At 44.5% G+C, this 25635-nt stretch overlaps 2 protein-coding genes across 32 annotated transcripts; one reads left to right on the top strand and one right to left on the bottom strand.

Annotated features, from left to right (window-relative positions):
* The first annotated feature begins 2679 nt into the window (after nt 1–2679).
* On the top strand, nt 2680–14941 carry LOC127010376 (L-sorbose 1-dehydrogenase-like). Its single transcript, XM_050884380.1, has 13 exons — nt 2680–3270; nt 3558–3763; nt 6126–6315; nt 6491–6625; nt 7155–7276; nt 8260–8316; nt 8716–8829; nt 9338–9491; nt 10184–10344; nt 10762–10939; nt 12264–12337; nt 12642–12793; nt 13150–14941. Exons 1-13 carry the CDS (start codon nt 3111–3113, stop codon nt 13298–13300), a joined length of 1854 nt encoding a protein of 617 aa, XP_050740337.1. The 5' UTR covers nt 2680–3110; the 3' UTR covers nt 13301–14941.
* Nucleotides 14942–20701: 5760 nt separating this feature from the next.
* Nucleotides 20702–25587, bottom strand: LOC127010372 (polyubiquitin-C). Of its 31 annotated transcripts, none has more exons than XM_050884372.1 (4): nt 25476–25587; nt 21927–23577; nt 21622–21698; nt 20702–21393 (listed from the first exon to the last, which is right to left on the bottom strand). In XM_050884372.1, exons 2-4 carry the CDS (start codon nt 23568–23570, stop codon nt 20829–20831), a joined length of 2286 nt encoding a protein of 761 aa, XP_050740329.1. In that variant the 5' UTR covers nt 23571–23577; nt 25476–25587; the 3' UTR covers nt 20702–20828. The 31 variants fall into 31 exon arrangements, with proteins under 31 accessions (XP_050740329.1, XP_050740328.1, XP_050740330.1 ...); XM_050884371.1 differs by having other exon boundaries at nt 20702–21698; nt 21927–21987; nt 22216–23577; XM_050884373.1 differs by lacking the exon at nt 21622–21698 and having other exon boundaries at nt 20702–21470; nt 21927–21987; nt 22216–23577.
* Between the last annotated feature and the right edge of the window lie 48 nt (nt 25588–25635).

The following is a 25635-nucleotide window of genomic DNA, read 5'->3' as shown; positions in this document are numbered from 1 at the left end:
CGGCAAGCATATCAGAGAAGATACAAACAGGCGTGCCGAGCCTCTAAATTTCTAAAAGCACACCAACAACCTGATGTGAGGGATGATTGCCCTCTCTTCCCGCCCCGCCACACCTCTCCGGAAAGGGAAGAGGCAGGCAGGAGGAACAAAGGCGCTAAATGCAGGTGACGCCATTCACAGGAAAAACTCTGTCAGTGTGTGTGTGTGTGTGTGTGTGTGTGTGTGTGTGTGTGTGTGTGAAAACCACCCTTCCCCTTCAGATGATAGCTCTTGGAGGGAGAGGAGGGGAGGACTCTGTTGGGAGGCGGCCGGGGTGTGCTCTCCTTCATAGGCCATAGACACACACAGTCCTCCGTCAGACTACCTCGCACGCGGCCGACACTCCCCAATTCTCGTGTGGCCTTTAGTAACACTCGTATTATCAAACGTTTGGTACCCTTGTTACGAACGTTTTTCAAGGCCAAAGAGGAGCTACGCAGGTTTGTCATGAGTGATTTTCCTCTTCACGGTGCAGAAACCTTCCAAAACTACCGCCAGGCTCAGGATACCTCCCATGGAAACCCCGACAACTTCTGCGAGAGACTTTTAAAATAGATGGACTAAGGTTTGGAAGAGTTTGATTGTGTGGACCGCCCCTACCAGCGACAGGGCGGCGTGTTACATTATATCCGCGTTAACAGTGCGTTGGCGTCCCCTATATCAGTGTTCTTTAAAGTCCATATTCTCAAAAATTTCAGAGCTTATACACCCACACTCGATAAGGCTTTCGTGGAGGTTGTGAGTACTTCCATGGGTAGTTTATGAGGCTATTGAGAGTTCGACAAGGCCTTTGCACCATGAATGTAAAAAAAAAACACTCATAAGAACCAGACTAATTTTTTTTCTGGCCTTGAGAAATAGCTGTTATGAGGTTGTGTTAGTATTTCCATGGGTAATTTTATGAGCCTAGTGGGAGTTTGACAAGGCCTCTCTACCATGAATGTAAAAAATCACTCATAAGAACCAGACTTATCTCTTTTGTAGCCTTGAGAAATAGTTGTGAGGTTGTGTTAGTATTTCCATGGGTAGTTTTATGAGCCTAGTGAGAGTTCGACAAGGCCTCTGCACCTTGATTGTAAAAAAAACAAAAACAAAAAACATTCATGAGAAACCGAATAAGCTCCTCTGTGGCTCTGGGAAATACCATAAAGAACCCTGACATACTGACGACCTCATCTAAGGCTGAGGTTATTAAATCAATCTTAACACACATAGATAATTTGCATTAATCTACTTCATCCTTGACACTGGCAGAGTTTGTATTTCCAAGAAACTATGAGGAGGCCAATATCATACTTGTAGGGCGATAGGTCTTCAGCAGGTGAATGCCATTATAGGTGTGAGTTGTTCATATATCTTGTCGTTCGAGGGAGGCCAAAAGTATACTGGCAATCCCTTTTATGGCCCTTTATGACTCAGGTTCATAGACGTCGTGAGAAGGGTGTTCAACGCCTGGCTGGATCACCGTAATGGAGCAAAACCATGGGAGGAACGTCAACCCTTGCCGTAATGCTCTCACAAATTATAGTCTACAGGCGGATGCAAACAGGGTAAATAGAGCGAGCCACGGCCGATGGTCCCCCTACTCTAGTACAGTACCCCAGTGAACCAGAAGTTTATACAGACGGCTGCTGTATCTAATCTGAAGAGGAACATACATACCCCGAGTGCTAACGGTGTTTTCTATCATTGTAATTTTCATAACGTAGCTGTACTCAATAAATTATCTATTCATCTATATCTAGGCACGTCACAGCTGTCCCCAGACCACCAAACACCCCCTTTCATATACACCCCCACACACCAAAGGTAAAGATGCCCCTCCCACCCGCAGTTATCCCTACCAAACGTCCCCTTTCCGGTACCATTGCACAGTCTGAGGAAGGGTGACCAGAGGAAGCAGTCAAGGGCGAACATAAAAAATAACGAAAAAAGCCCGCAAAACTACTGCTCCTCAAAAGGAAAAGTTATAGAGAATTCCAAAAGATTTTTCAGAAACAGTTCGAGAGGTGTTTTGAGATTCCCCTCTTGAAATATAGACGAAGAAATGTTATTCCAGAGCAAAAAAATTGAAAAAATTATGCTGGTTAACTCTAGAACAAGGGATTTGGACGGCTCCCCACTTTGTTTCTACGCCACTCTCTTAGTTGATTTGCGGTCAACGGAATTCACACTCTCCCTAAATCATCCTGTCATGCCTGTGCAAGTCACCAAGCCCCGGCGCGCGTCTCACGTTATTGATGATCACCCAAACCGAGGAGACATTGAAAGTGAAGCAAACAGTGACTTGTACAAATGAAAGCAATCTTTTAGTGTGAAGCTTACAAACTACATCATAAAATTATTCCCAAATTGATATATATCGCACTGTTGAAAAGGGTGAAAATAAAATGTAAATGGCTATTCAGGCTACTCACTCCTCTAAAGGGCTGTCAGAGGCATAGGTTATTGGTCATGGGTCATGGGTGATAACTGTCTGTGGCCGAAAAAGAATTTAGTTGTTCCCATATTTTTTTCATAAACAAAATGGTTAAACATTCCGCTCTGTGGAGTGATACATACTTTCTTCACAGTCTTCTCAAGATTGTCAGATGGTGGTGTTCCGAATATTAATTTTGCTGTCAATATTTTACTGTATAAACGAAAAGGAACAATCATATGAACTATGAATTTGCCAGGTGCATGACACTAAGTGACCAACGCCTTAAGACGTGACCAAATATTTCGATACTCACTGCCTGAAGTGGACCCGCTGCGCCAGGCACCTCCAGGGTCAGTGCCCGCCTCGAGACATTCACCGCGCCACACGCCTTGTAGTGTACACGAGATACAGTGCAACAGTATACTTAGTCACACTGCATCAGCCAACTGTTACCGTTACTGATTCTGAAGGCCCGTCAACCCTTGCCTGGGGGTGTCGCCATCAGGGTGTCGTGGTGGGGACGGCACATGGCCACCCGACGCCGCTGAAGGCAGGTGTTTACATCAAGGCGTCTTCCTAGGCCGCGCCCTTCTTCACCGACGCTGGATCTCCCCTTAAGAGGCACTGGGGTCGTGACACATACACAAAGATGATCGGTTCCCTGAGTTCCCTCCCAACCATGCTGACGCTGGCCACGCTGCTGCCCCTGGGACGCCTCATCCTGCAGTCCATCATGCAGGACTCCAGACGCGCTGACCGCCTCTTCAGCAGACCCGAGGCGTTCAATCACAAGTACGACTTTATAATAGGTGTGTGCTGACTGGTTGCTGGTGATCTGCTATTACTACTACTACTACTACTACTACTACTATTACTTCATCTCCTCCTCCTCTACTACTACTACTACTACTACTACTACTACTACTACTACTATTACTACTACTACTACTATCAAACTACCTTGCGTCAGGTGATTAGGAAACCCCATTTTACACTGCAGGACATTTACAGCATATCTCTTTACGTGCCGCTGTGCCCATGGTGCCACCCCCCCCCTCTCCTCCCTATGCCATCGTGACCTGCGACCTGTTGGCAGTGGGCGGGGGTTCAGCGGGGTGCGTGATGGCGGCGAGGCTGTCAGAGGTGGCGGGATGGCGCGTGCTGCTGCTAGAGGCCGGGGGAACGCCGCCCCCTGAGAGCTACGTGCCCGGCCTGGTGAGTCTGGGCTACTTCAGGGGCAACAACAACTGGAACTACGTCACCCAGCCACAGAAACACGGCCTCAAGAACTACAAGAACAGGGTGAGTGTTTTCTGTCCTCTTATGAAATTCACAAGACTATATACTTCACGCAGCCACAGACTACCGGTATAGGGCAAGTTTTGTATTCTCTGCTGATGTTTGCGATAAAAATAACTACGTCACCCAGCCACAGAAACACAGCCTCAAGAACTACAAGAACAGGGTGAGTGTTTTCTGTCCTCTAATGATATTCACAACAAGACTATATACTTCACGCAACCACAGGAACTACCGGAATAGGGCAAGTTTTGTGTTCTCTGCTGATATTTACGATAGGAATAATCACGTCACCCAGCCACAGAAACACGGCCTCAAGAACTACAGACATAGGTTGAGTGTTTTGTGTCTTTTGATGCGAGATTTACGAGTACAGTGACAATAATTTCGTCTCGCAGCCACATAACCACGACCTAAAGAACTACAAGAACAGGGTAAGTATTTTATGTCCTCTGGTGTGAGATTTACGAGTACAATAACAATAACGTAACGCAACCACAAAATCATGGCCTCAAAAACTACCGGAATAGGGTGTGTTTTATGAATTCTGATGAGACTTAATTACGATACGAATAAATACTTCACACAACCTTAGGAACTACAAAAAATGGGGTGTGTGTTTGCAGCCCTCTGGTGAGATTTACGATATGAAAAATCTAGTACTTCATGCAGCCACAAAAACACGGCCTCAGAAACTATCGGATTAGAGTGTTTTGTGTCCTCAGAGAAACTTTACATATGGTAGAATTGCACAGCCTTCAAAACAGCCTAAGAAACCATCGCATTCGGACAAGTGTCCTACGTTGAATTTACGATAAGAAAAATCTACTTCATGCAGCCACAAGAACACAGCCTTAGAAACTATCGGATTAGGGTGTTTTGTGTCCTCAGAGAAACTTTACATATGGTAGAATTGCACAGCCTTCAAAACAGCCTAAGAAACCATCGCATTCGGGCAAGTCTCACGTAATTGACTGGTCTTTCGCCCACCTCTTCGGATTCTTTACAGGAGCAGCGAGTAGCGGGCTTTTTATTATTGTTTCCTCTTTTTGTGCCCTTGTGCTGTCTCCTTTGCTGTAAAAAAAAAAAAAAATGTCCTACGTTGAATTCTTGCCCTTTAGCTGTATATATTTTGTCTCTCTTGCGCGGGTGTGTGATTTCAAGCCTTCAACAAAGAACGGGAAATAAGTTGTCTTTCCATTACCCATATTTCTTTAACATACAATTTTGTTTAACATATTCGAAAGGACAGGAACCGATGCCTTGAACATTTCATCTCTCAAGCGCGCATATTTGATAAGGCTTTCGTAGGGGTTTGGGGCATTTCCAGGTGTAGTTTTATGACCCTGGTAGTAGTTTGATCATTCTTCTGTGCTTGGATGGTGAAAAAACACTCATGAAAACCCGATTCATCCCCTTTTAGGCCTTTGGAAGTAGTTGATGTGAGAGGCAGAAGCGTTTGAGTATAGCGAACTTATTCATTTCAGTATACTCGGCCACAGTCACCGCCTTGTAATAGAGTGAACACTTCCAGCGGGTTGTTTTGATTCAGTATACCGGAGAGTGTTGAGGCCTCACGGTACTGGCGGGGGCGTGCGCTGAATCAAGGCGCTCTGATAGGCTATACACGTGACAACCTCTCGCTACCTGACGACAGATAACCTCTCTCGATTACAGCATCCTGCCCTCCTTACTCCTTTCGATTTTCTCTCTCTCTCTCTCTCTCTCTCTCTCTCTCTCCCTACCTATCTATCTATCTATTTATCTATCTCGCTCTCGCTCTCTGTTGAAAATTTTCTTTCTCATTTACTGCGTCAATCACAACCATTACAAACACATTTCCAGGCACCTTAGACAGAGGCAGCAAGCCACATCACGTCACCACATCACACCAACTAATGGTAGAAAACATTGCCCCCTGAAAAAGCGGCCTGATGGATGGGCCACGTGACGGCAGCTGCATGAGACTCCCCCTCCCCTTCCCCCTTTGTGCTTCATCATGATCTCGGCTCTCGATCCTTCTTGGTGTTTTACTGATGAACAACTACGCGTTTGTCATAGGCGTTGTTGTTGTTGTTGTTGTCGTATTGTGTAGGGGCGTAATGAAAAGTAATGTATGTGTGTGTGTGTGTGTGTGTGTGTGTTTACGCTTTGACAAGAGTTATCACAAAAAAAAAGATGGGGGCGAGCAAAGCCAGCATGCGCAAATGGGGGAATATTATGAAAAAATAAGCACTATTAGGGGCATTTTGAGGCCGATATATAAAACATTGGGGGTTAAAGCCCCTAACACCCCCAGAATTTTCGCCCCTGGATGGGCTCGGGTAAAGTCCTGTGCTTAGTCTCGCATGTACTGTGCCCTCAGCAAGCCGTGATACCCCACGCACGGGTGCTGGGCGGCGGCTCCACCACCAACGGCATGGTGTACGTGCGGGGCAACAGGCGCGATTACGACCACTGGGCGGCCCTCGGCAACACTGGCTGGGACTACGACAGCGTCCTCTACTACTTCAAGATGTCCGAAGACTACCGCGGCCACACCACCAACTACACAGGTGATTCCCCGTGACCCCTCTCACCGAGTCACATAATTTTAACATCTTTGCGGTCACTGAGATATAAATTCCATGATCTTCCGTTCTTTGTCTTTTTCCACCTGGTTTTACTTCTTATCTTTCACTGGAGTAACAGAGCTATGAGTTGTTCATAATGTCCGTCGCTCTCTGCCAGACAGGTTTCACGGACGCGGGGGACCGCTGGCCGTCACGCCGGAGCCCAAGACAGGCAAGCTATCCCGTGCTTTTCTGAACGCCGGTGTCGAGCTCGGCTACGACGTGGTGGACCCCAACGCCGCGGAGCAGTTAGGTGAGTTGATGGGCGCGGGTTTATAAGTGACCCAACAACCAAGGCTATTATAATGACAGGGGCATGAGTGAGGTGTGAAGGTTAGGCCTGTTAGACAGCCACCACTAAATATATTATTGTTACGTTTTACTCATTGAAACACGACCTTATTAATTTGCCGTATGTACGAATGTTGAAAATAACCCTTGTTGTTTCTTCGTACTGGTGTTTTGTCCACAACTCCTGTATTTATAGAAACATGGAAATAACAATATTGCACACACACCACCATATAAAGAAATTAAAAACTACTTACCTTTTGCCGGGCATACGTAAACGCGTAAACCTTATATAAAAATTGAAAAAAATCGGCGGATATTTTTTCCACATTTTTTTTCAAGCATAGATGTTGAAGTTTTCCTTTTTTAGGGGGGGAGGTGGGGGAGAGGAGCGATAATTAACCTGGGCATCAAATGTAACCACCTCGAACTGCCCGGTGCAACGTGACCCATTAATCGTGAAGGTCATCAGGTACTTCTTGTCCTTGCAGGGTTCGCCAGGCCGGAGTACAACGTGTGTGACGGCATCAGGTGCTCCACGGCCTGGGCCTACCTGCGCCCCGCCGCCACCCGCCCCAACCTACACATCCTGCACAGCGCCTACGTCCTCAAGGTAACCGGGGCTCGCGCGTGAGGCTATTTCTGTGTAGCAAGAGAAGATGGCACCACTATAAACACTTTCCTGCGCCATGAAGGGCTGGGGGCGACTACCATCCAGGCCCCTCAAGAGAGCCTACCGGCGCTATAGGCGTACACGTAAAAAATAAAAAAAAATATAAAAAAAGTTGAAGACGGCCCAAGTGCCTCTCGATAACCTGTCAGCATGCATCGTGAGTCTTTTGAATAGTTTTGTGTGGGAGGAGCTTTTTTTGTTTGTTTGTTTGTTTGTACAGCAAGGAAGGCAGCTCGAGGGCAAAAAAAAAGGAAAAAAGAAAAGAAAACAGCAACAAAAAAGCCGGGCAGACGTCATTTTTTGCTATATTGTCATTGTACTTTCTAGCACTGCGGACAACAATGACCATGAAGTCCCGAATCATGTCTAAAACACCACATTCACATCAAAATATCTGCCATGCTGTGTTAGTGCTTCGAAGAGATTAAGGAGGGAAAATTAAAGCAAGGAAAGAAAGGTATAGACCCATATGAAATTAGCTGAGTTCGAAGCTAAAACTCAATGCAAGGGGAACACACGACTCCTCACTTCTCATACGGAACTCCCACCGCTGCCCCCCCCCCCCCCCCCCCACACACACATACACATCACGCTCCCAACGGCTTCATCGAGAGCGGTAATAGCTATAGGAGGAGGGAGTTGTGGTAAGAGTTCTGGTTGGCGTAGGGACCAATGAACAGTCTAAGTGTCTGAGTCTACGTTAACAACGTCTCTATGATAGGCCTCAGTAAGAGAGGAGAGTTCTTGCTATAATGGCGATAACGGGCAGACCGATGTACTGCTCATAAATAACCGTCACGCATCGTAGGGAGCAATGAACAGTCTAAGTGTGTCAGTCTGTGCACTATTAACGTCCTTATCATAGGTATCAGCGAGGGATTATTTACGTTACCCTCATCTTGCCTCTCCTCTCTCACACACAGATCCTGTTCAACAAGGAAAGGAGGGCGACCGGCGTGGTGTACAGGTATAAGGGTCAGGTGAGAAGCTCTTTGCCTCATTTAACCATCGACCATCACTCTGACACGAACCACCATTCCCATTAACACCAAAAGCTGGGTCGTATTATAAGACATTTCGTTGCCCAAGAACACCTATTTGACAAGGCTTTCGTAGGAGTTGTGGGCATTTCCAGCAGTAGTTTTATGACTCTGGTGGTAGTTTGACCCTTCCTCTGTACCATGAACCTGAAGAAACACTCATCAGAACCCAACTGACCCCCTCTTTAACCTTTAGAAATAGCTTATGTTAGGAGCGAAAGTGTCTCATAATACCGACCTATATACATTGCCAGTACACAAATCACCACCTAGCCGGGAGCAGAGTGACCAACCAGAAACAAAGAAAACACAGCAGCAGTTCAAGTACCATAATTGCAGGTGCTGGTGGCGAGGGCGAGTCGAGAGGTGGTCGTGTCAGCCGGGGCACTGTCGTCTCCTAAGCTGCTGATGTTGTCCGGCGTGGGGGCCAAACACCACCTGGATAGTCACAAAGTAAGGCTCATCACAACGAGGTCATATGATGCTTTACACTGTTGATTTGCCTTTGGGACAGATCGGCAGAATGGTTCTAGTCTGTTACAAGCGATACAAGCAATCTCATAGTGCCCCTTTGCCTGTATATGTTGAATTGTTTGCTTGTAGATTTCTACTAACAGCATTATAACACCATTTCGTCACTGAGCCACAAGGCCTTTGTAATTACAGGAGGGGATACGTTAGGAGCACAAAAAACATAATCCAGTTTAGGAACTCCAGAAGACTGACATTAAACGATGGACAAAAATAAATTCACCGGTCAAAATGTTCCCTGCTACTCGTTCCCGACAATAAAAAGCTGAAATTTTTAAGCGAGCATCTTCCTTTACACATTCAGTAGCTGTCTTCCCTTTAAAAAAATATCGCCTAGATGCTGCCTTGTATTCATTTGTCCATTAATGAAAGATGACAAAGCATAACAGATAACCATGCACCATATAGTTGTCCTTCCTTCCTGCCGCAGGTGAAGGTGGTCGCTGACGTGCCTGGCGTGGGTCAGAACCTTCAGGACCACGTGGCTGTGTACGGCCTCGCCTGGACCGTCAAGCCCAACTCCCTCAGCATGGACACGGCCTTCTCCTTCCCGGCCGTGAACCAGTACGTCCACCACAGGAAGGGTCAGTGTCACAGCATTCGCCTTGATCCTGTTCCTTCTTCAAACGTTCGCCCATCCATTCTGACGTCGCCTTACTTCATATCTCTTCAGAGGCAGTGATATGAGTGGGGATGGGTTGAAGACTTAATTTCCCCCAAGAGATCTTCTCAGCTTCTATTATCTTAGAAAAAAATAACATCGATCCTTTCTCGGGGCACAACCCCCCCCACCCCTCACACACACACACACTCTAAAGCACCAAGGTCCCGCAAGCTCTTCATCTCCATAAAAACATGGAACCTTCAGTCTCTCCTCAAATTCCTCGTATTTTCTTATCATCCTCTCTTCGTTTTGACTCCCCTTATTTTCTTTACTCCTCTCTTTCTTCTCTGTACCCCTCCCCTCAGTTGTGTAGTGGTCTGCACGCCTAGATATAAATCTACGGATCCGTGAGCCCAGGTTCGATTTTGGCCTGAGGAAATCGGTGCTCGGCTCACCCAGCTATTCTTCATCCCTTTTGGGCTTATCAATAAATAGGTATATACTTGGGAAAACCTGAGGAAGTTGAGTTCTGGTAACTTGGATGTCACATTTGCCCGGTGAGCCTAAGTAATCATTTTACTCACGCATCAGCCAATGAGACGGAGATGAGTACCGAGGACACGCACAACTCAGCGTGTCCCCGACTTCACCTACTCTTCCTCCTCTGAACAGGCCCGTGGACGGCACCGGTCGGGGAGTATGCCAGTGCCTGGGTGAAGGTGACCAAGGACGGAGACCCCTACTACCCCGACGTGCAGCTGTACCTTTCCCCCGCCAGCTTCAACATTGACAGGGGGCTTTTCCTGCCTTACATCTACAACTTCGACCAGGAGGTAGGCGTGCGTTGACGCGTTCCCGTGCATGTAGAGAACTCCGGCATTTGTTCTTGTCACTGCTGCATTACCTCGGCGTGCCAGAGAAAACTTGACAACGTAAACTGTAACAATCCTACCCTACGTGGATGCCGCCCAACGTGGTCTGTTACCTTTGAGCGACAATTATAGTATCTAAAAGACCCTAATATTGAGAGTTGAAGTTTATGCAACGATACACAAGAGCATAAAAAAGACATGAGTTTATAGCTACTATGAGAAAGCCGACGTACAGAATTTATGCGTTTATCTATAGTGTGCCGCGTGCGCATGAATAGCTTTTCCATTTGTTTATAGAAATTTATGTAACTGTGTCAGGCTCCCATTATGACCCACAAAGGAGTCAAGTTCGTCTAAATACCTAGTCTATCTCCTCAGAAATACGTGGACTACTCTCGCCCGCTGTTCGGTAGGCCAGGGTTCACCGTCAACCTTTACTTGCTGCGGCCCAAGAGTCGCGGCGGCGTCTTCCTGCGCTCCAGGGACTCCTACGATCGGCCCATCATTGACCCCAACTACCTCAGCCACCCCGACGACTTGCGTGACCTCGTGAATGGTGAGCTGTCTGAACGAGCATAACGTCAAGAAACAGTACGATTTACTTGAGCTTTATCCCGACATAGATGATGGCGGTCTTTCGTAACATTTAATTTTGTTCCTGTTGGCTGTGACGTATAATAAGCTTTACACGTCCGCAGGTCCTTACTCCTTATTCCTCAATTATTCTACCAGCACTTTTATAACCTTTATTTCTACACTTGCTGGCTTTTTTCTGTATTTTTTATCTTTTATGGAGCTCTTCTATTAATCATTGGGGAGGCGGTGGCCGAGTGGTCGCGCACCGTGCGGGCATGGTGAGCCCGAGGACCTGTGTTCGAGTCCCACCGATATACACTAAGAATTTTCAACCATCGCCGAGAGGCGGTAGATCACCCACATGTTGAACAGATCTTCAATCAACCCTAACGTCAGCAACTTGTTCAAGTGGAGCACCGGGGGGCAGCATGGGCCAAGCAAGTCATAATAAATTCACTTGGTCCACTAACGGGCTGGGGCCGCCCAAGAGGCCCCTCAAGAAAGCCTACTGGCACTATAGGCAGGACCTTAAAAATAATAATTTATCAATACATCTTGGCAAAGCTGATGGATAATTTAGCTTTAATGGGCGGGTCTATTTCAGACACTGACCATGCATTTATGGGTTGAATATGATGCTTTTTTCCCACGCTGATAGTTTGGTTTACCAGAAAACAGCCGTGAAAACCCTGGAGCGATTTTTTTCGTATGCGGGCTGTGTTCTGGAGGACCCAGGTTCAAGTCCCGCCCACTGCTACTGTAACACATCAGTTATTACAAGTTATTGATATCTCAGCTTTCCCCGCATTACACTACTGGGTGACAGTTTTCTGTCATTGCAGTGCCAAATGACCTATGACAACTCGCATACTGTTATGACGACCACCTATCAACCTGGACTAGTGAAACACTCAATAGGATCAAGTGGAGCTCCAGGGAACAGCATGAGCCAAGCAAAAATGGAGCCATTATAAAATACTTGCCTGCGCCATCAACAGACCTCATCATGAAAGCCTTCTGGGGCTCTACATAGGCCAAACTTAAAAGTAAAAATTTAAAAAATAAGCCACCAAGGTAAAATCAAGTGCATACACAACAAAAAGCATCATATTTCACACAAATGAATGAATGAAGTCAATGTCTTGATAAACTGAGAAACACCACCTTTCTCAGTACACCCAACACCAGCCATGACTACAGTGAGACTTCTGTCGTTCTTTTCATCCATTCTCATTTTCTTCCACCAACACCTTTCATTACCATATGCCTGTTGGTGGGCTGGATTATATCTGACTCTCCTGCAGGTGTCAAGTTTGCGATGACTCTGAGCAACACAACAGTCTTCAGGAAGCACTTCAAGGCAAAGTTTTATGATAACGTGAGTGTTTTCTTTTCTCATCACTGTCAGATCCTTTAGGTTACAACAGTGTAATCTGCTTATATATGTAATAAAAAACAGTTTGATAATCATACCATGAGCAGCACAGATCCTCAGGGAGAACTTCAAGTGAGTTTTTGTTTTCTTACTGCCATATCCATGAGGTATACTGTAGTGTAATGTCTTGGTGATACCTGTGATAAACCAAATGACGAACCCACGACTATATTTGATCTGCATAGTTGAGTTACAATGTGTGCTAAATAAACCTTTGTATCTACATCTCGTCCACCCATGAGTGAAGGTGGTGCCAGGGTGCAGGGGTGAGGGGTTCGACACCACCCGCTACTGGCGCTGCTTCGTCCAGCACATGGCTGGCTCCTTCTGGCACCCTGTTGGCACCTGCAAGATGGGCCCCTACTCTGACCCTCTGGCTGTTGTAGACCCAAGGCTTAGGTCAGTTGTAGTCGTTGTAGTAGCAACCATTAGTAGGCCAGGAGCACTATACCTAATAATAGTAATACTAATGCAAAATTAACCAGTGCTTCATTCCTTTCACTGTTTCTCTGGTAAATTCTGGAACAACCTTTGATCTCTTTCCTCATTCCCACAGCAAACTCTTTCAAGAGGGAAGAACCAAGACAATTCTGTGACTAATTATGATGATTCTCTTTTTGTATCTATTCTTTAAGGGTGTATTTTTTTCTGGCTTCACTTGTGGCCAGTCTCATTCACTGTATAAAAAAAGAAAACTGTGCTCCCATATAAAGGAGTGCCTGGGATTACAACCCTGTTATCCTGCATCTCCCCAGGGTGCGTGGGGTGGAGGGCCTGCGGGTGGTGGACGCCTCCGTGATGCCTGTCATAGTTTCTGGCAACACTAATGCACCCACCATCATGATCGCAGAGAAGGCCGCAGATATGGTTAAAGAGGACTGGGGCGCCATTGGCCATGAATTCTGACAGCACAACTCTCAAACAGTTTTGACGACACTACTCCCCAAAGCTTCTCAGTGGAATTAATAAATGTCTCATGTAATAATAAACATGGGAGGATGGTAAGGAATACAGGTATTGTAACTAATTAGGCAGAGTTCTTATGTGTTCAAAGGTTGCAGCACTGTGCAGAGCAAAGCAAAAAGTTGTTGGAGACTAGCTGCACCTCCACCTCCATACACACTGTTTATCATAGCCAAGTTCTACCTCATTTTCAAAAGGTGGCCTCATTAGTACACCATCTTTTTGACAATTCTTTTTTCATATATGTTTGATCTTTTAATGTAGTGGAACTAAAGGGGAGGGGGTATTGTGGAGTGGTTGAAATAGTGAAACATGTACGCTTGAGATCACTTGGATATATGATAAGAATGAATAAGGATGACTTTGTGAAGATATTATGAGGACAGGATTGAGAGAGGGTTTCAGAGGGAGGCCACCATTGAAAAGAATATTAGTGAGAGTTGGCAGGCAAGGGATTGAATATGCTGAGAGGGGGTGCCATAACAGGAAAAATGAAGATGCTTTTGCCATTGCCAACCCCTCAAGAGAAGAGAGGGAAACTTATTTGGTCATCGGGCAGAGGAAAATTGACAGAGAAGAGCAAGGAGAAAGAAGAAATGAAGTGTGGTGCTGAGACAAAGCCTGATGGGTGAGCCTCCCATAACTCATTCATCAAGTGGGGTACCTCTTTCACCGACTGGTTAAGGAGTGGCTCTCCCGTCTCGCTGGTTGCAGGTTTGATCCCCGACTCTGGCAAAACCTTTCCTTGTCTGGATTGATTTCTTGTGTTTCGTTACATGCGGTGGTCGTGTGGAAGTATAGAAAAAGAGTAAATTCAGGGCGTTACAAAGGGACTTACAAAGATGCAATAATGTAGATTTTACCCACTTGCACTTGACAATATCTCTACACTACAAAACTAGTGTCTTAATTCTACTCACTGAATTCATCTTCCTGGTCCTTAACTAACCTGCCATAGCTAGTAGGCTAAGCATGCACTTGGGTCCTGCAGACAAAGTGCTTGGTTACTTGAGGGTGTCACCTATTGCTGTTTAATTGTACCTAAGTCACCGCTGACATCTGAAACACTGAAATTGAAAGTCTGAGTTTTCACAAGGATACTATATAGAGAGTTTGAGGCCTATACATGACAGTTCCTTAAAGACAGTTATACTCATGATCTGCTCCCCAGCCATCATTAATTTAGTCATCTTATTTCTTCCACCTTACTGTCTGCTTTCCTTTCACTATTCAAATCAGCCATAACCAATTTTTACATTTTCTTTTCTTATCAGAACATTCTGCTTAGCTACCTCATCTCATCCCTGCTACCTCTATTGTACCCATAATCACACACACTTAACCCTTACTAATATCTTTTTTTCTCTCATCTCTCAGTTTTTCACCTCGCAAAAGACAATGCCATCCAAGTGACTTACAGTTACTAGTATTGGACAGTCATGCACAACAGCAACCTGCCCAATTTTTTATTAATATTTTTGGTGTGAATGTAATGAATTAAAAACTTAAATATTGTTGAGTTTTTTTTAATTACAAGTTCTTATATATATTTGTTTTCTGATATCTCCATCCACTCAACTAACACCTGAAAGTGAAGAAGAGAGAGAAATCAGTGGAGATACACCTAGTTTAAATGATGGCACCTTTTTTTAGTATTTATAAATGTCTACACTTCTATGTACAAAACATGATGGAAAGTAGTTAAAAGCATAAAATTGTTTACATTTCCTATGTCTTTCACCCTTGGCTGTGGGTATATAAATATACACAGTATGAAAATTCCATAATGTATAATTAAATAAGATAAAATTGGGAGGGAGAAAAGACTTATTGCTCAAGCTACTGCCAACAAATCAACAAGAACCAGTTACAGACTCAAGAGCATCATAACTTTTGAGATGGAAAATTTGTGGGAATGCTGACCGTCATAAAAATTAAGTTTGTGCGTGTAATTAAACAGTAATGGCAAGGCTATGAAGACATTGGTGCTGGAAATAATATAACACAATGCTGATATCTTTTATCCAAGTGCTATGATCAATGCCAGCAAGTGGTGAAGCTGCCAGCACAGACATACAGCAAGGGATCAAGGGAGATGGGAAGCACTTAATGGCAGATTCCATTACTTGAGCAACATAAAGAGAACAAGAGAATGATTGACAAGACTAACATAATCAGCATGATATAACTGCAGTAAATCTGTTTTCATATAATATCTATACCAGTGATTTACTTCAACTTACAGATATAAAACTAAAAGAATCCAATTTCCAACTTTACTTGGAAAATCAAGAACTGGTATATCATTTTCCAATATTCAATGTTTATGCCTAAAAAGAATATGGTTATGTCCAGTGATACTCAAGGTTGACATAACTTCATAGAGCACCTCGGTTTTATCATATTATTATGGGGGAGAAACTGTACCTATGAGCATGAAAAGTGAGTATATCGTTTTCCTCCTTTTGTTAATAGTGCAATGACCATAGTCTTTTTTTTCTTTTAAGCTTAAACATTAAATGCTGTAACACATGAGCAATATGCCATTTTTTTCCCTTTTTTTCATGTAAAGTGGACATTGGATTCTTTTAGTTATACATCTGTTAAGTTGAAGTGAATTACTATAGATATTATTATGTGAAAACAGATTTAATGCAATCATATCATACTGATAACATTAGCCAAAGTAAAAAGGCAAAAAATTATGAAATTCCAAAATGCTAAAATCCACATTGAACAATGAGAAATTATCAAATCAATGCATTATAACTTTACAGTTTACACAGCACTCTTACCTTGACCATTCATATATATACATATAGGCCTCCCTCCTCACTGCTTGAGAAGCTGGTGCCTCACAACCAGGAAGGGGAGAGCCAAGCCAGAGCCGAAGAAGAGGGTGAAGGCGATAGACAACCTAAATCTGTTCTTGATCTGGAAGGGCAGGTTCTGAAAGCAAAGAACAATAATGTACATCTTATAGTATAATATATGAATATTAATGAACATATGAACAATGACAATGGGGTAGGAATCTGTTGTATGGCCAGACTTAGTTTCAATATCCAGACTTGACAACTGCCAGGCCTAGCCAAACCCTGAATTCTATTTCAGTTCCCAAATTTGTCCAAGCATAAGTCCGACAATTGTCAGACCGTGGCTTTTATTCGGGAAATCAGATATCCCAGAATTTGAAGGTCAAATGTAAGTAGAAAATATATATGACAACAGAAGAGCAATTGGTTAAGTAGAATAAGATATATTGATGCTTGAATAATATCAATCTTAAGCCAATTGATTTGATCACAACAAATGATACCCCCAAAACACTAAAGAGCTTAAAACTATCAAATGGAAGAAAAAGATCACTGAAAATAAGGCACAGCAATAAAGGCTATAAATACCCCCAAAACGCTGAAAATAGATAACAGCAATAAAGTAACTAACCCCAGCGAGCATACTTAAATTTTACATCTGAACTGTGCAAGGCCTACCTACTGAAAGTTGTATCACATCCTACATTGCAAGATGATAAATTCTATATATCATATATAAGTATATTTTTAACAAATTCAAGGGTAACAGGTGTGTAGTGATTCACCAGAATTATATACCAAAGTGACTTAATGCCATTATTAAGTTATTCAGATCTCAGACACGAGTGACTCGCACAGCACACAATTATTAGAGTGATCATTAAACTATTAAAATCCATCGGAAGCATTCATGTCAACCACCGGAGAAAATTGGGTATGATTCTTGAGTAATACCACCTGGCACTACCCAACTTTTTCCCCCCTCTCTCACCCAAGTACAAATCTGCCCTTCACAGTCCTGCATATGCTTAAATACTCAAGCCTAACACAAATACAGGGTTTATCTCCCCCTAATTACTTGTGTCAGCCACCGAAGAAATTTGGGTGTGATTCTAAAGAAATACCTCCCGGCGCCGCCCAACTATTTTCCCCTCCTGCTCTTATCTAACCACATATCCACCCTTCACAGCCCTGCATAGACTTTAATACTCAAGTCTATCATAAATACAAGGTTAATTTTCCCCTAAATATTTGTGTCAACCACCGAACAAACTTGGGTGCGATTCTAGAGAAATACCATCCAGCGCCGTCCAACTATTTCCCCCTCCTGCTCTCATCTAAGCCCATATCTGCCCTGGATCTATCTAAATACTCAAGCCTATCACAAATACAACGTTAATCTCCCTCTAAATACTTGAAGAAATTTGGGTGCGATTCTTGAGTAATTCCACCCGGTGTCACCCAAACTATTTCCCTCTCCTGCTCTCATCTAAGCACATATCTGCCCTGGATCTATCTAAATACTCAAGCCTATCATAAATACAACGTTAATCTCCCTCTAAATACTTGAAGAAATTTGGGTGTGATTCTAGAGTAATTCCACCCGGTGTCACCCAACTATTTCCCCCTCCTGCTCTAATCTAAGCATATCTCCACCCCTTACAACCCTGCATATACTTAAACAATCAAGCCTACCACAAATACAATGTTAATCCCCGCCTAAATACAAGACCGAGGAGGTTGCATCATCGGCCGGGCTACGCTATGGGATCAGCTGATTGCCTGCCCCGTATATTTCCGCCTCGCCCGCCGCCCCACGTCCCCCTCAGGCTATACTTACACCACCGGGCACACCACCGTCGCCGCCCCTCCTGATGGCCGAGGTCATGAGGCCCCTGGAGGCGAGGGCGAGTCTGTTGGCCAGCATCGTTCGTGAGGTTTTCCGTCCGGCGAGAAGATGAAGAGAAATGGCGGCCTAGAAGGGGTCAAGCGAGGGTCTGCAGCACCGTTGCCAGATTATCGTACTCAAAGCAACACATTTACCTTGGATTACCGGTTTCTAACCAATAACTATTGCCAAGAAACACCAGTAGTTAACTAATTTGAAGATAACTATATATTAACCTAGTTATTGGGGTGGAGAAGACAGTTTTTTGGTCGAATATTGGTATGTATAGGAGGCTGCCAGATTTTCGTACTCAGTGTATTTACCGGTTTCTGACCTATTACTACTGCCAAGAAGCACCAGTAGCTAACTATTTTGAAGATAACTATATATTAAGCTAGTTATTGTGGTGGAGAAGACAGTTTTTTGGTCGGATATCGGTATGTTTAGGATCTGGCACTGTACCATTTATCCCTTTTATCTTTTTCCTCGTTTAATGTAGATAGACTGTCTTGTTTGTGTGTGAAATTATTTGATATAGGAAGTCTTACTACCGTACATTTAATTTAGGTAATTATGTATTTTTATTTGTTTTGTTTTGGGTCTGATTTGATTCATATCTTGAGTAAAAGAAAATGTATATTTTCTTGCCCTTACTTCTCCCTTTCGCTTTTGTCTCTAATAATATTCTCTTTGACCTCACAGACGGCCTTAGATTAATATTTTCACTTCAACCGCCATCTTTTCAAATAGACCCAAAAACTTGACAACTTGCTCTAAAGAAAGAGAGCTACTTCTGATTTATTCATTATTTTCCATCATTTTAAAGTATGCATCACACCTTTGGACAACATTATGGTCACTCAGCCTTACTATTCTGCCTATGCTCCACCTTCCAGCAACCTTTTTTCTCTCTCTCCCTATTTCCTTTTCTTTCTTTCACCTCAGACACTCAACTGCGGCTATCTCACTCTGTTGCATAGGATGGTGCCAACAGGAAGCCCCTCTCTGCTGATATATGCCATTAAATTTTACAACCAAACAATACAACCCCAAAAAATTATCACCTGAAAGTTATATCACATCCTCCACCGCAAGAACCATATGTATAGCCTACCTTATTAACTATAAATCTATCAGTTAATCTATTTCCTTCACCCATGCCTCTCTCTTGTAACTGCAGCCTTCATATTTACTACTCGTCCCTTGATATATGGAGATCATGCAACGGTATCCATGAAAAATTAACCCTCTTTCATATTTATTTCATTCCAACATCTTGTATATCTTCACCCTTTCCTTATTATATCTGGTCAGTTACAAATAAAAGTCTAAATCATTCATATTGCATACCTTCTACCCAAAAATATTAAGACAGTATAGCTATATTCTCTTATCCTTGCTTAAATACAGTATACTTCCTTTTATGTGAGATCAGTCGAGTGATTTTCTTTATATGAGTTTTTTCTAACATTTTTGCACAATTACAACCCTTCCTTTACCATGGGGACACATACTTACTGCTCTTTCTTCAATATATGGAGATCGATCATGTACGTAGTGTCTTCCTTGAATCTTCTTGCATATTCATTTCTTTCAGTAATCTTGTCTAGCTTCTAACTCATTCATCATACCTCCTACCCATAGATAAAGGCCTATTCTCTTATCTTTGCTTACTACTCTACCGTTTATGTGAGATTAATGGAGTTTCTTTTAGTCCATGATTGTAGTTCTGGGTGCAGTCCCTTAATTTGTGTCTGCTCCTTTGACCTCATCACAATTTTTTTTTTAACATAACACTTGTCCCCTACCATTGTACTAGTTTAGTTTCATGGTGCTACCCACGGATATTTTAGTAGCTGTACAATCACAATATGTATTGCCTGGGAGTTGGGATGGCAAGTTCATCCCCTCTCCTTTGTTGTATAACTTTGCAACAATAAACCATCAATCAGTTATTCAATCAGTAAGAATGACTGTTATTACCCTATTATGTGACATCAACCAAACGTTTTCCTCTAGTAATTATCAATTATATAGCCCTCTTACTAACCTTCCCTTCCTAAACATGGGGATATTATGGTTTCCTTACTGCCCTTCCCTTATTATATGAAGATTCCATTTTATTTCACTTTCGCTAAATCACCGTCTCTCCTTCCCATGACAATTTTTTTCCTTTTCCGCCTGTCCTCTTACATACCATATAGCCTCAAGTTAACAGGAGTGTCCTTTCTGCTGGAAATGAAGTCTTTCATAACCACACACCCTTTCCTTACAATAAATAATTTCCCTGCAGTGGCTGTCTCGGTTATTTACCAACCAAACTATTCAGCTACACTCAATAGCTACTGGTCATCAAGTCTCCCTGCTACTGGTAAATTTATCAGACAAGCTTCCATCTCCAGTCATTTATCAGGACAGCTCAAATAGCTTTTCCAGTTTCTCCCATGGTGACATTTACTCAGCATTACCCAACAAACTAGTGACCCATGGAGGCACACAACACCTTACCCATGCTACCGTCAGAAAAACAATCTAACACCTAGTCCTTCCAGTTCCATATCTTAACCTGCCATTCAGTTCCCCCACCATTCCTTCCATATAAAAAAGGCTCTTCAACCAGATGTATACAAAAAGAACATACAAATTAATAACTTTATTTTGTTCTGCCATATTATAAAAAGTAAGAAAATGGTATACAGAATAAAATCTGCAAAAATAAAGTTCCTTAAAGCTGTGTCATGAGGCACCTCGAGCTTGCATTGCACCTCTACATGCCACCACGAAGCCTGAGCACAAGGTGGAGTGTGGATTCCTTCTGGATATTGTAGTCTGACAGGGTTCTGCCATCCTCAAGCTGCTTTCCAGCAAAGATAAGCCGCTGCTGGTCTGGGGGAATGCCTTCCTTGTCCTGGATCTTGGCCTTCACATTCTCAATGGTGTCTGAAGGCTCAACCTCCAGGGTGATGGTCTTGCCTGTGAGTGTCTTCACGAAAATCTGCATGCCACCACGCAGTCTGAGGACAAGGTGGAGTGTGGATTCCTTCTGGATGTTGTAGTCAGATAGGGTCCTGCCATCCTCTAGCTGTTTCCCAGCAAAGATCAACCTCTGCTGGTCTGGGGGAATGCCCTCCTTGTCCTGGATCTTGGCCTTCACATTCTCAATGGTGTCTGAAGGCTCAACCTCCAAGGTAATGGTCTTCCCGGTGAGTGTCTTCACGAAGATCTGCATGCCACCACGCAGCCTGAGGACAAGGTGGAGTGTGGATTCTTTCTGGATGTTGTAGTCAGAGAGGGTCCTGCCATCCTCCAGCTGTTTCCCAGCGAAGATCAGCCTCTGCTGGTCTGGGGGAATGCCTTCCTTGTCCTGGATCTTGGCTTTGACATTCTCAATGGTGTCTGAAGGCTCAACCTCCAGAGTGATGGTCTTGCCTGTGAGGGTCTTGACAAAGATCTGCATGCCACCACGCAGCCTGAGCACAAGATGGAGTGTGGATTCCTTTTGGATGTTGTAGTCAGAGAGGGTCCTGCCATCTTCAAGTTGTTTACCTGCGAAGATCAACCTCTGCTGGTCTGGGGGAATGCCTTCCTTGTCCTGGATCTTGGCTTTCACGTTCTCAATGGTGTCTGAAGGCTCAACCTCCAGAGTGATGGTCTTGCCTGTGAGGGTCTTCACGAAGATTTGCATTCCTCCTCTCAATCTTAGGACCAAGTGGAGTGTGGATTCCTTTTGGATGTTGTAATCGGACAGGGTTCTGCCGTCTTCAAGCTGCTTTCCTGCAAAGATCAGCCTCTGCTGGTCTGGGGGAATGCCTTCCTTGTCCTGGATCTTGGCTTTGACGTTCTCAATGGTGTCTGAAGGCTCAACCTCCAAGGTAATGGTCTTCCCGGTGAGTGTCTTCACGAAGATCTGCATGCCACCACGCAGCCTGAGGACAAGATGGAGTGTAGATTCCTTCTGGATATTGTAGTCAGACAGCGTCCTGCCATCCTCCAGTTGTTTACCAGCAAAGATCAGCCTCTGCTGGTCTGGGGGAATGCCTTCCTTGTCCTGGATCTTGGCTTTGACGTTCTCAATGGTGTCTGAAGGCTCAACCTCCAGAGTGATGGTCTTTCCTGTGAGGGTCTTGACGAAGATCTGCATGCCACCACGCAACCTGAGAACAAGGTGGAGGGTGGATTCCTTCTGGATGTTGTAGTCAGAGAGTGTCCTGCCATCTTCAAGCTGCTTTCCTGCAAAGATCAGCCTCTGCTGGTCAGGTGGAATGCCTTCCTTGTCCTGGATCTTGGCTTTGACATTCTCAATGGTGTCTGAAGGCTCAACTTCCAGGGTGATAGTCTTGCCTGTGAGGGTCTTGACGAAGATCTGCATGCCACCACGCAGCCTGAGGACAAGGTGGAGTGTGGATTCCTTCTGGATGTTGTAGTCAGAGAGGGTCCTGCCATCTTCAAGCTGTTTTCCTGCAAAGATCAACCTCTGCTGGTCTGGGGGAATGCCTTCCTTGTCCTGGATCTTGGCCTTCACATTCTCGATGGTGTCTGAAGGCTCAACCTCCAGAGTGATGGTCTTGCCTGTGAGGGTCTTGACAAAGATCTGCATGCCACCACGCAGCCTGAGTACAAGATGGAGTGTGGATTCCTTTTGGATATTGTAGTCAGAGAGGGTCCTGCCATCTTCAAGCTGCTTTCCGGCAAAGATCAACCTCTGCTGGTCTGGGGGAATGCCTTCCTTGTCTTGGATCTTTGCCTTCACATTCTCAATGGTGTCTGAAGGCTCAACTTCTAGGGTGATGGTCTTGCCTGTGAGGGTCTTGACGAAGATTTGCATTCCTCCTCTCAATCTCAGGACCAAGTGGAGTGTGGATTCCTTCTGGATGTTGTAGTCAGAGAGGGTCCTGCCATCTTCAAGCTGCTTTCCTGCAAAGATCAACCTCTGCTGGTCTGGGGGAATGCCTTCCTTGTCCTGGATCTTGGCCTTCACATTCTCAATGGTATCTGAAGGCTCAACCTCCAAAGTGATGGTCTTTCCTGTGAGGGTCTTGACGAAGATTTGCATTCCTCCTCTCAATCGCAGGACCAAGTGGAGTGTGGATTCCTTCTGGATGTTGTAGTCAGAGAGGGTCCTGCCGTCTTCAAGCTGCTTTCCGGCAAAGATCAACCTCTGCTGGTCTGGGGGAATGCCTTCTTTGTCTTGGATCTTTGCCTTCACATTCTCAATGGTATCTGAAGGCTCAACCTCCAAAGTGATGGTCTTTCCTGTGAGGGTCTTCACGAAGATCTGCATGCCACCACGCAGCCTGAGGACAAGGTGGAGCGTGGATTCCTTTTGAATATTGTAGTCGGACAGGGTCCTGCCATCCTCCAGCTGTTTCCCGGCGAAGATCAGCCTCTGCTGGTCTGGTGGAATGCCCTCCTTGTCCTGGATCTTGGCCTTCACATTCTCAATGGTGTCTGAAGGCTCAACCTCCAAGGTAATGGTCTTCCCCGTTAGGGTCTTCACGAAGATCTGCATGGTGTATCTGTAAAGACATTAAACTTAGTTAACTTGGACTTCGAAAAGTGACTATACATCGAATGAACTAACTCAAATATTTTCCAATGCAACATGGGCTTGAAGTAATAAATCTGTAGCAAGGACAGCAATGCATTGAACCCCAAAATATTGCTTTTGCTAAGACTAATGAAATTACCAAAATCAGATTCAACACTAAATGACATCAAAGAAAACTAAAACCTGGCTATCTGAAACATTGAATTCCAAGGCATGTCCGGGAGAGAACTGCTAACAGGAAGTGAATACTTTCATGCCCAAGGTGACGAATCTCGTCACAGATTGCACTATAATATATACCAACGTATCAATTTATAGTGCCGTGCGTGGCTTAGGAGTACTATTTACCATCGGAATGTTATTATGTGGACGGTGCATTCATGTAACGAGTAAACTACTAAAATCATTAAAGTAATATGGTGGGTACGTAGCCTCCGTTCTCGTTGGGTAAGTATTTTCTTAAAGCAGCCATTCTGTTTGGAGGCATTGGTAGAAAGGAGTGAAAGGCAGAGCTGAGCGAAGTGGCGCGGCGCGCCTCGCCTCGCCACGGGCCAGCACCACCTTCCCTTTGTTCTGGCTGTAATGGCGGCCAGGCAGCAACCACGACTGGCCCCACCCCGATGGCCCTCCCTGTGCTGCTATGCCCTAAATCATTAAAACCTACACCTCGTTTATGGCAAAAAGAGAAAACAGCACCGTGGCCTTCCCTTTGTTCTTCCTGCTAACTGCTACGAGGTTAGCCTAAGAACCCCCCATCTGCCCTTGTCCACAAAGCTGTGATGCCCCTCGTCTACCCCACCCACATGAACCTACACATCGACCCTAGAATAATAATGAAAGACCTGAATATGGCAGCTTGGGCTTTTCTTTTATTCTCAGACGGCAATGATGACGGTCAAGACACCACTGGCCCCACCCTGACGGCCCTCCCCATGCTGCTATGCCCTTTAAACATTAAAGCCAACACCTCGTTCATAATGGAGCAAGAAATAGTTAAAGGATGAAAAACATTATGGCAGCTTGGCCTTTCCCTTTGTTCTAATACGGCGGTGATGGTGGCCAGGCAGACACCACTTGGCTCCTCCTGACGGCCCTCCCCATGATCCTATGACCCTTTAATCATGAAAGCCAACTCCTATCGTTCACAGAATTAAGAATAAGGAATGAGGCAGTCTCTCTCCCCTTTGTTCTGCGTTGCGGCAATGATGGCGGTGGCGGACAGGCAGCAGCGGCCCCGCGCTCGCCCCACCCTGATAGCCGCGTCATGTATTCCCGACTACAATTTTCTCTTCAGACTAGAGCCACCTTCTCAATTCCACTTTTTCTCCTACCCACAACAAACCTGAGCACACATAATAAATCGTAAATGGAAGTGATGATCTCAGAAAATGTGGAAATTTAATAATACCTTGAAATATGGCTACCACGTTAGGCTTATCCGGCTACCTATCAACCACTACATCCTCTCATGAAACTACACCTCTTAAGAGAAAATAAATGGTACAGAAGTAATGATTGAAAGAATAGAAGTACAAGTAGCGTTAAACTTCAATACAAGGACAAAAATGTAACCGGATCAAGGCCCTTCAGCTGCTGTGCCCCGGCCGTCCTCAAGAACATGGGTCACCCTCACGTAATAAATAGCACAGAAGTGAAATTGTAAATAAAATGAATAATTGGTAGGTAAAGAGGAAGCGTTAGACATTAAAACAAGGGCGGGAAGAGTAACCGGATCAAGGCCCTTCAGCTGCTGTGCCCCGGCCGCCCTCAGGAACATGGGTCAACCTCACGTAGCACTGAAAGACGAGTAGAAAAAAAATACACGGATACACAAGATGATTAGTAGACAAAGATGTAGCAACGTACCGCTTGAGAAGTGTTGGAGCACGAGAATATCCTCACGTCACTGTTTCAAGCTGGGTTCTGAAAGCCACCGAGCAGCGCAATCGTATTTATAGGCATGAAGTCTTGCCATTCCCACGCATCTTCCTCTTTTTTACGTTTTATACATCTCACGTGCTTTTTG

Source organism: Eriocheir sinensis, chromosome 43 (genome assembly GCF_024679095.1).
Source record: "Eriocheir sinensis breed Jianghai 21 chromosome 43, ASM2467909v1, whole genome shotgun sequence".
Lineage (NCBI taxonomy): Eukaryota > Metazoa > Arthropoda > Malacostraca > Decapoda > Varunidae > Eriocheir > Eriocheir sinensis.
This window is presented reverse-complemented; position numbering and strand designations above follow the sequence as displayed.

Excerpts from the sequence above, each read along its gene's own strand:
- LOC127010372 (XM_050884341.1), bottom strand. The coding sequence starts at position 23,570 with ATGCAGATCTTCGTGAAGACCCTAACGGGGAAGACCATTACCTTGGAG.
- LOC127010376 (XM_050884380.1), top strand. The coding sequence starts at position 3,111 with ATGATCGGTTCCCTGAGTTCCCTCCCAACCATGCTGACGCTGGCCACG. Across the intron at positions 8,830-9,337 it reads ACCACCTGGATAGTCACAAA|GTGAAGGTGGTCGCTGACGT; the intron begins GTAAGGCTCATC and ends TTCCTGCCGCAG. Across the intron at positions 12,794-13,149 it reads GTTGTAGACCCAAGGCTTAG|GGTGCGTGGGGTGGAGGGCC; the intron begins GTCAGTTGTAGT and ends GCATCTCCCCAG.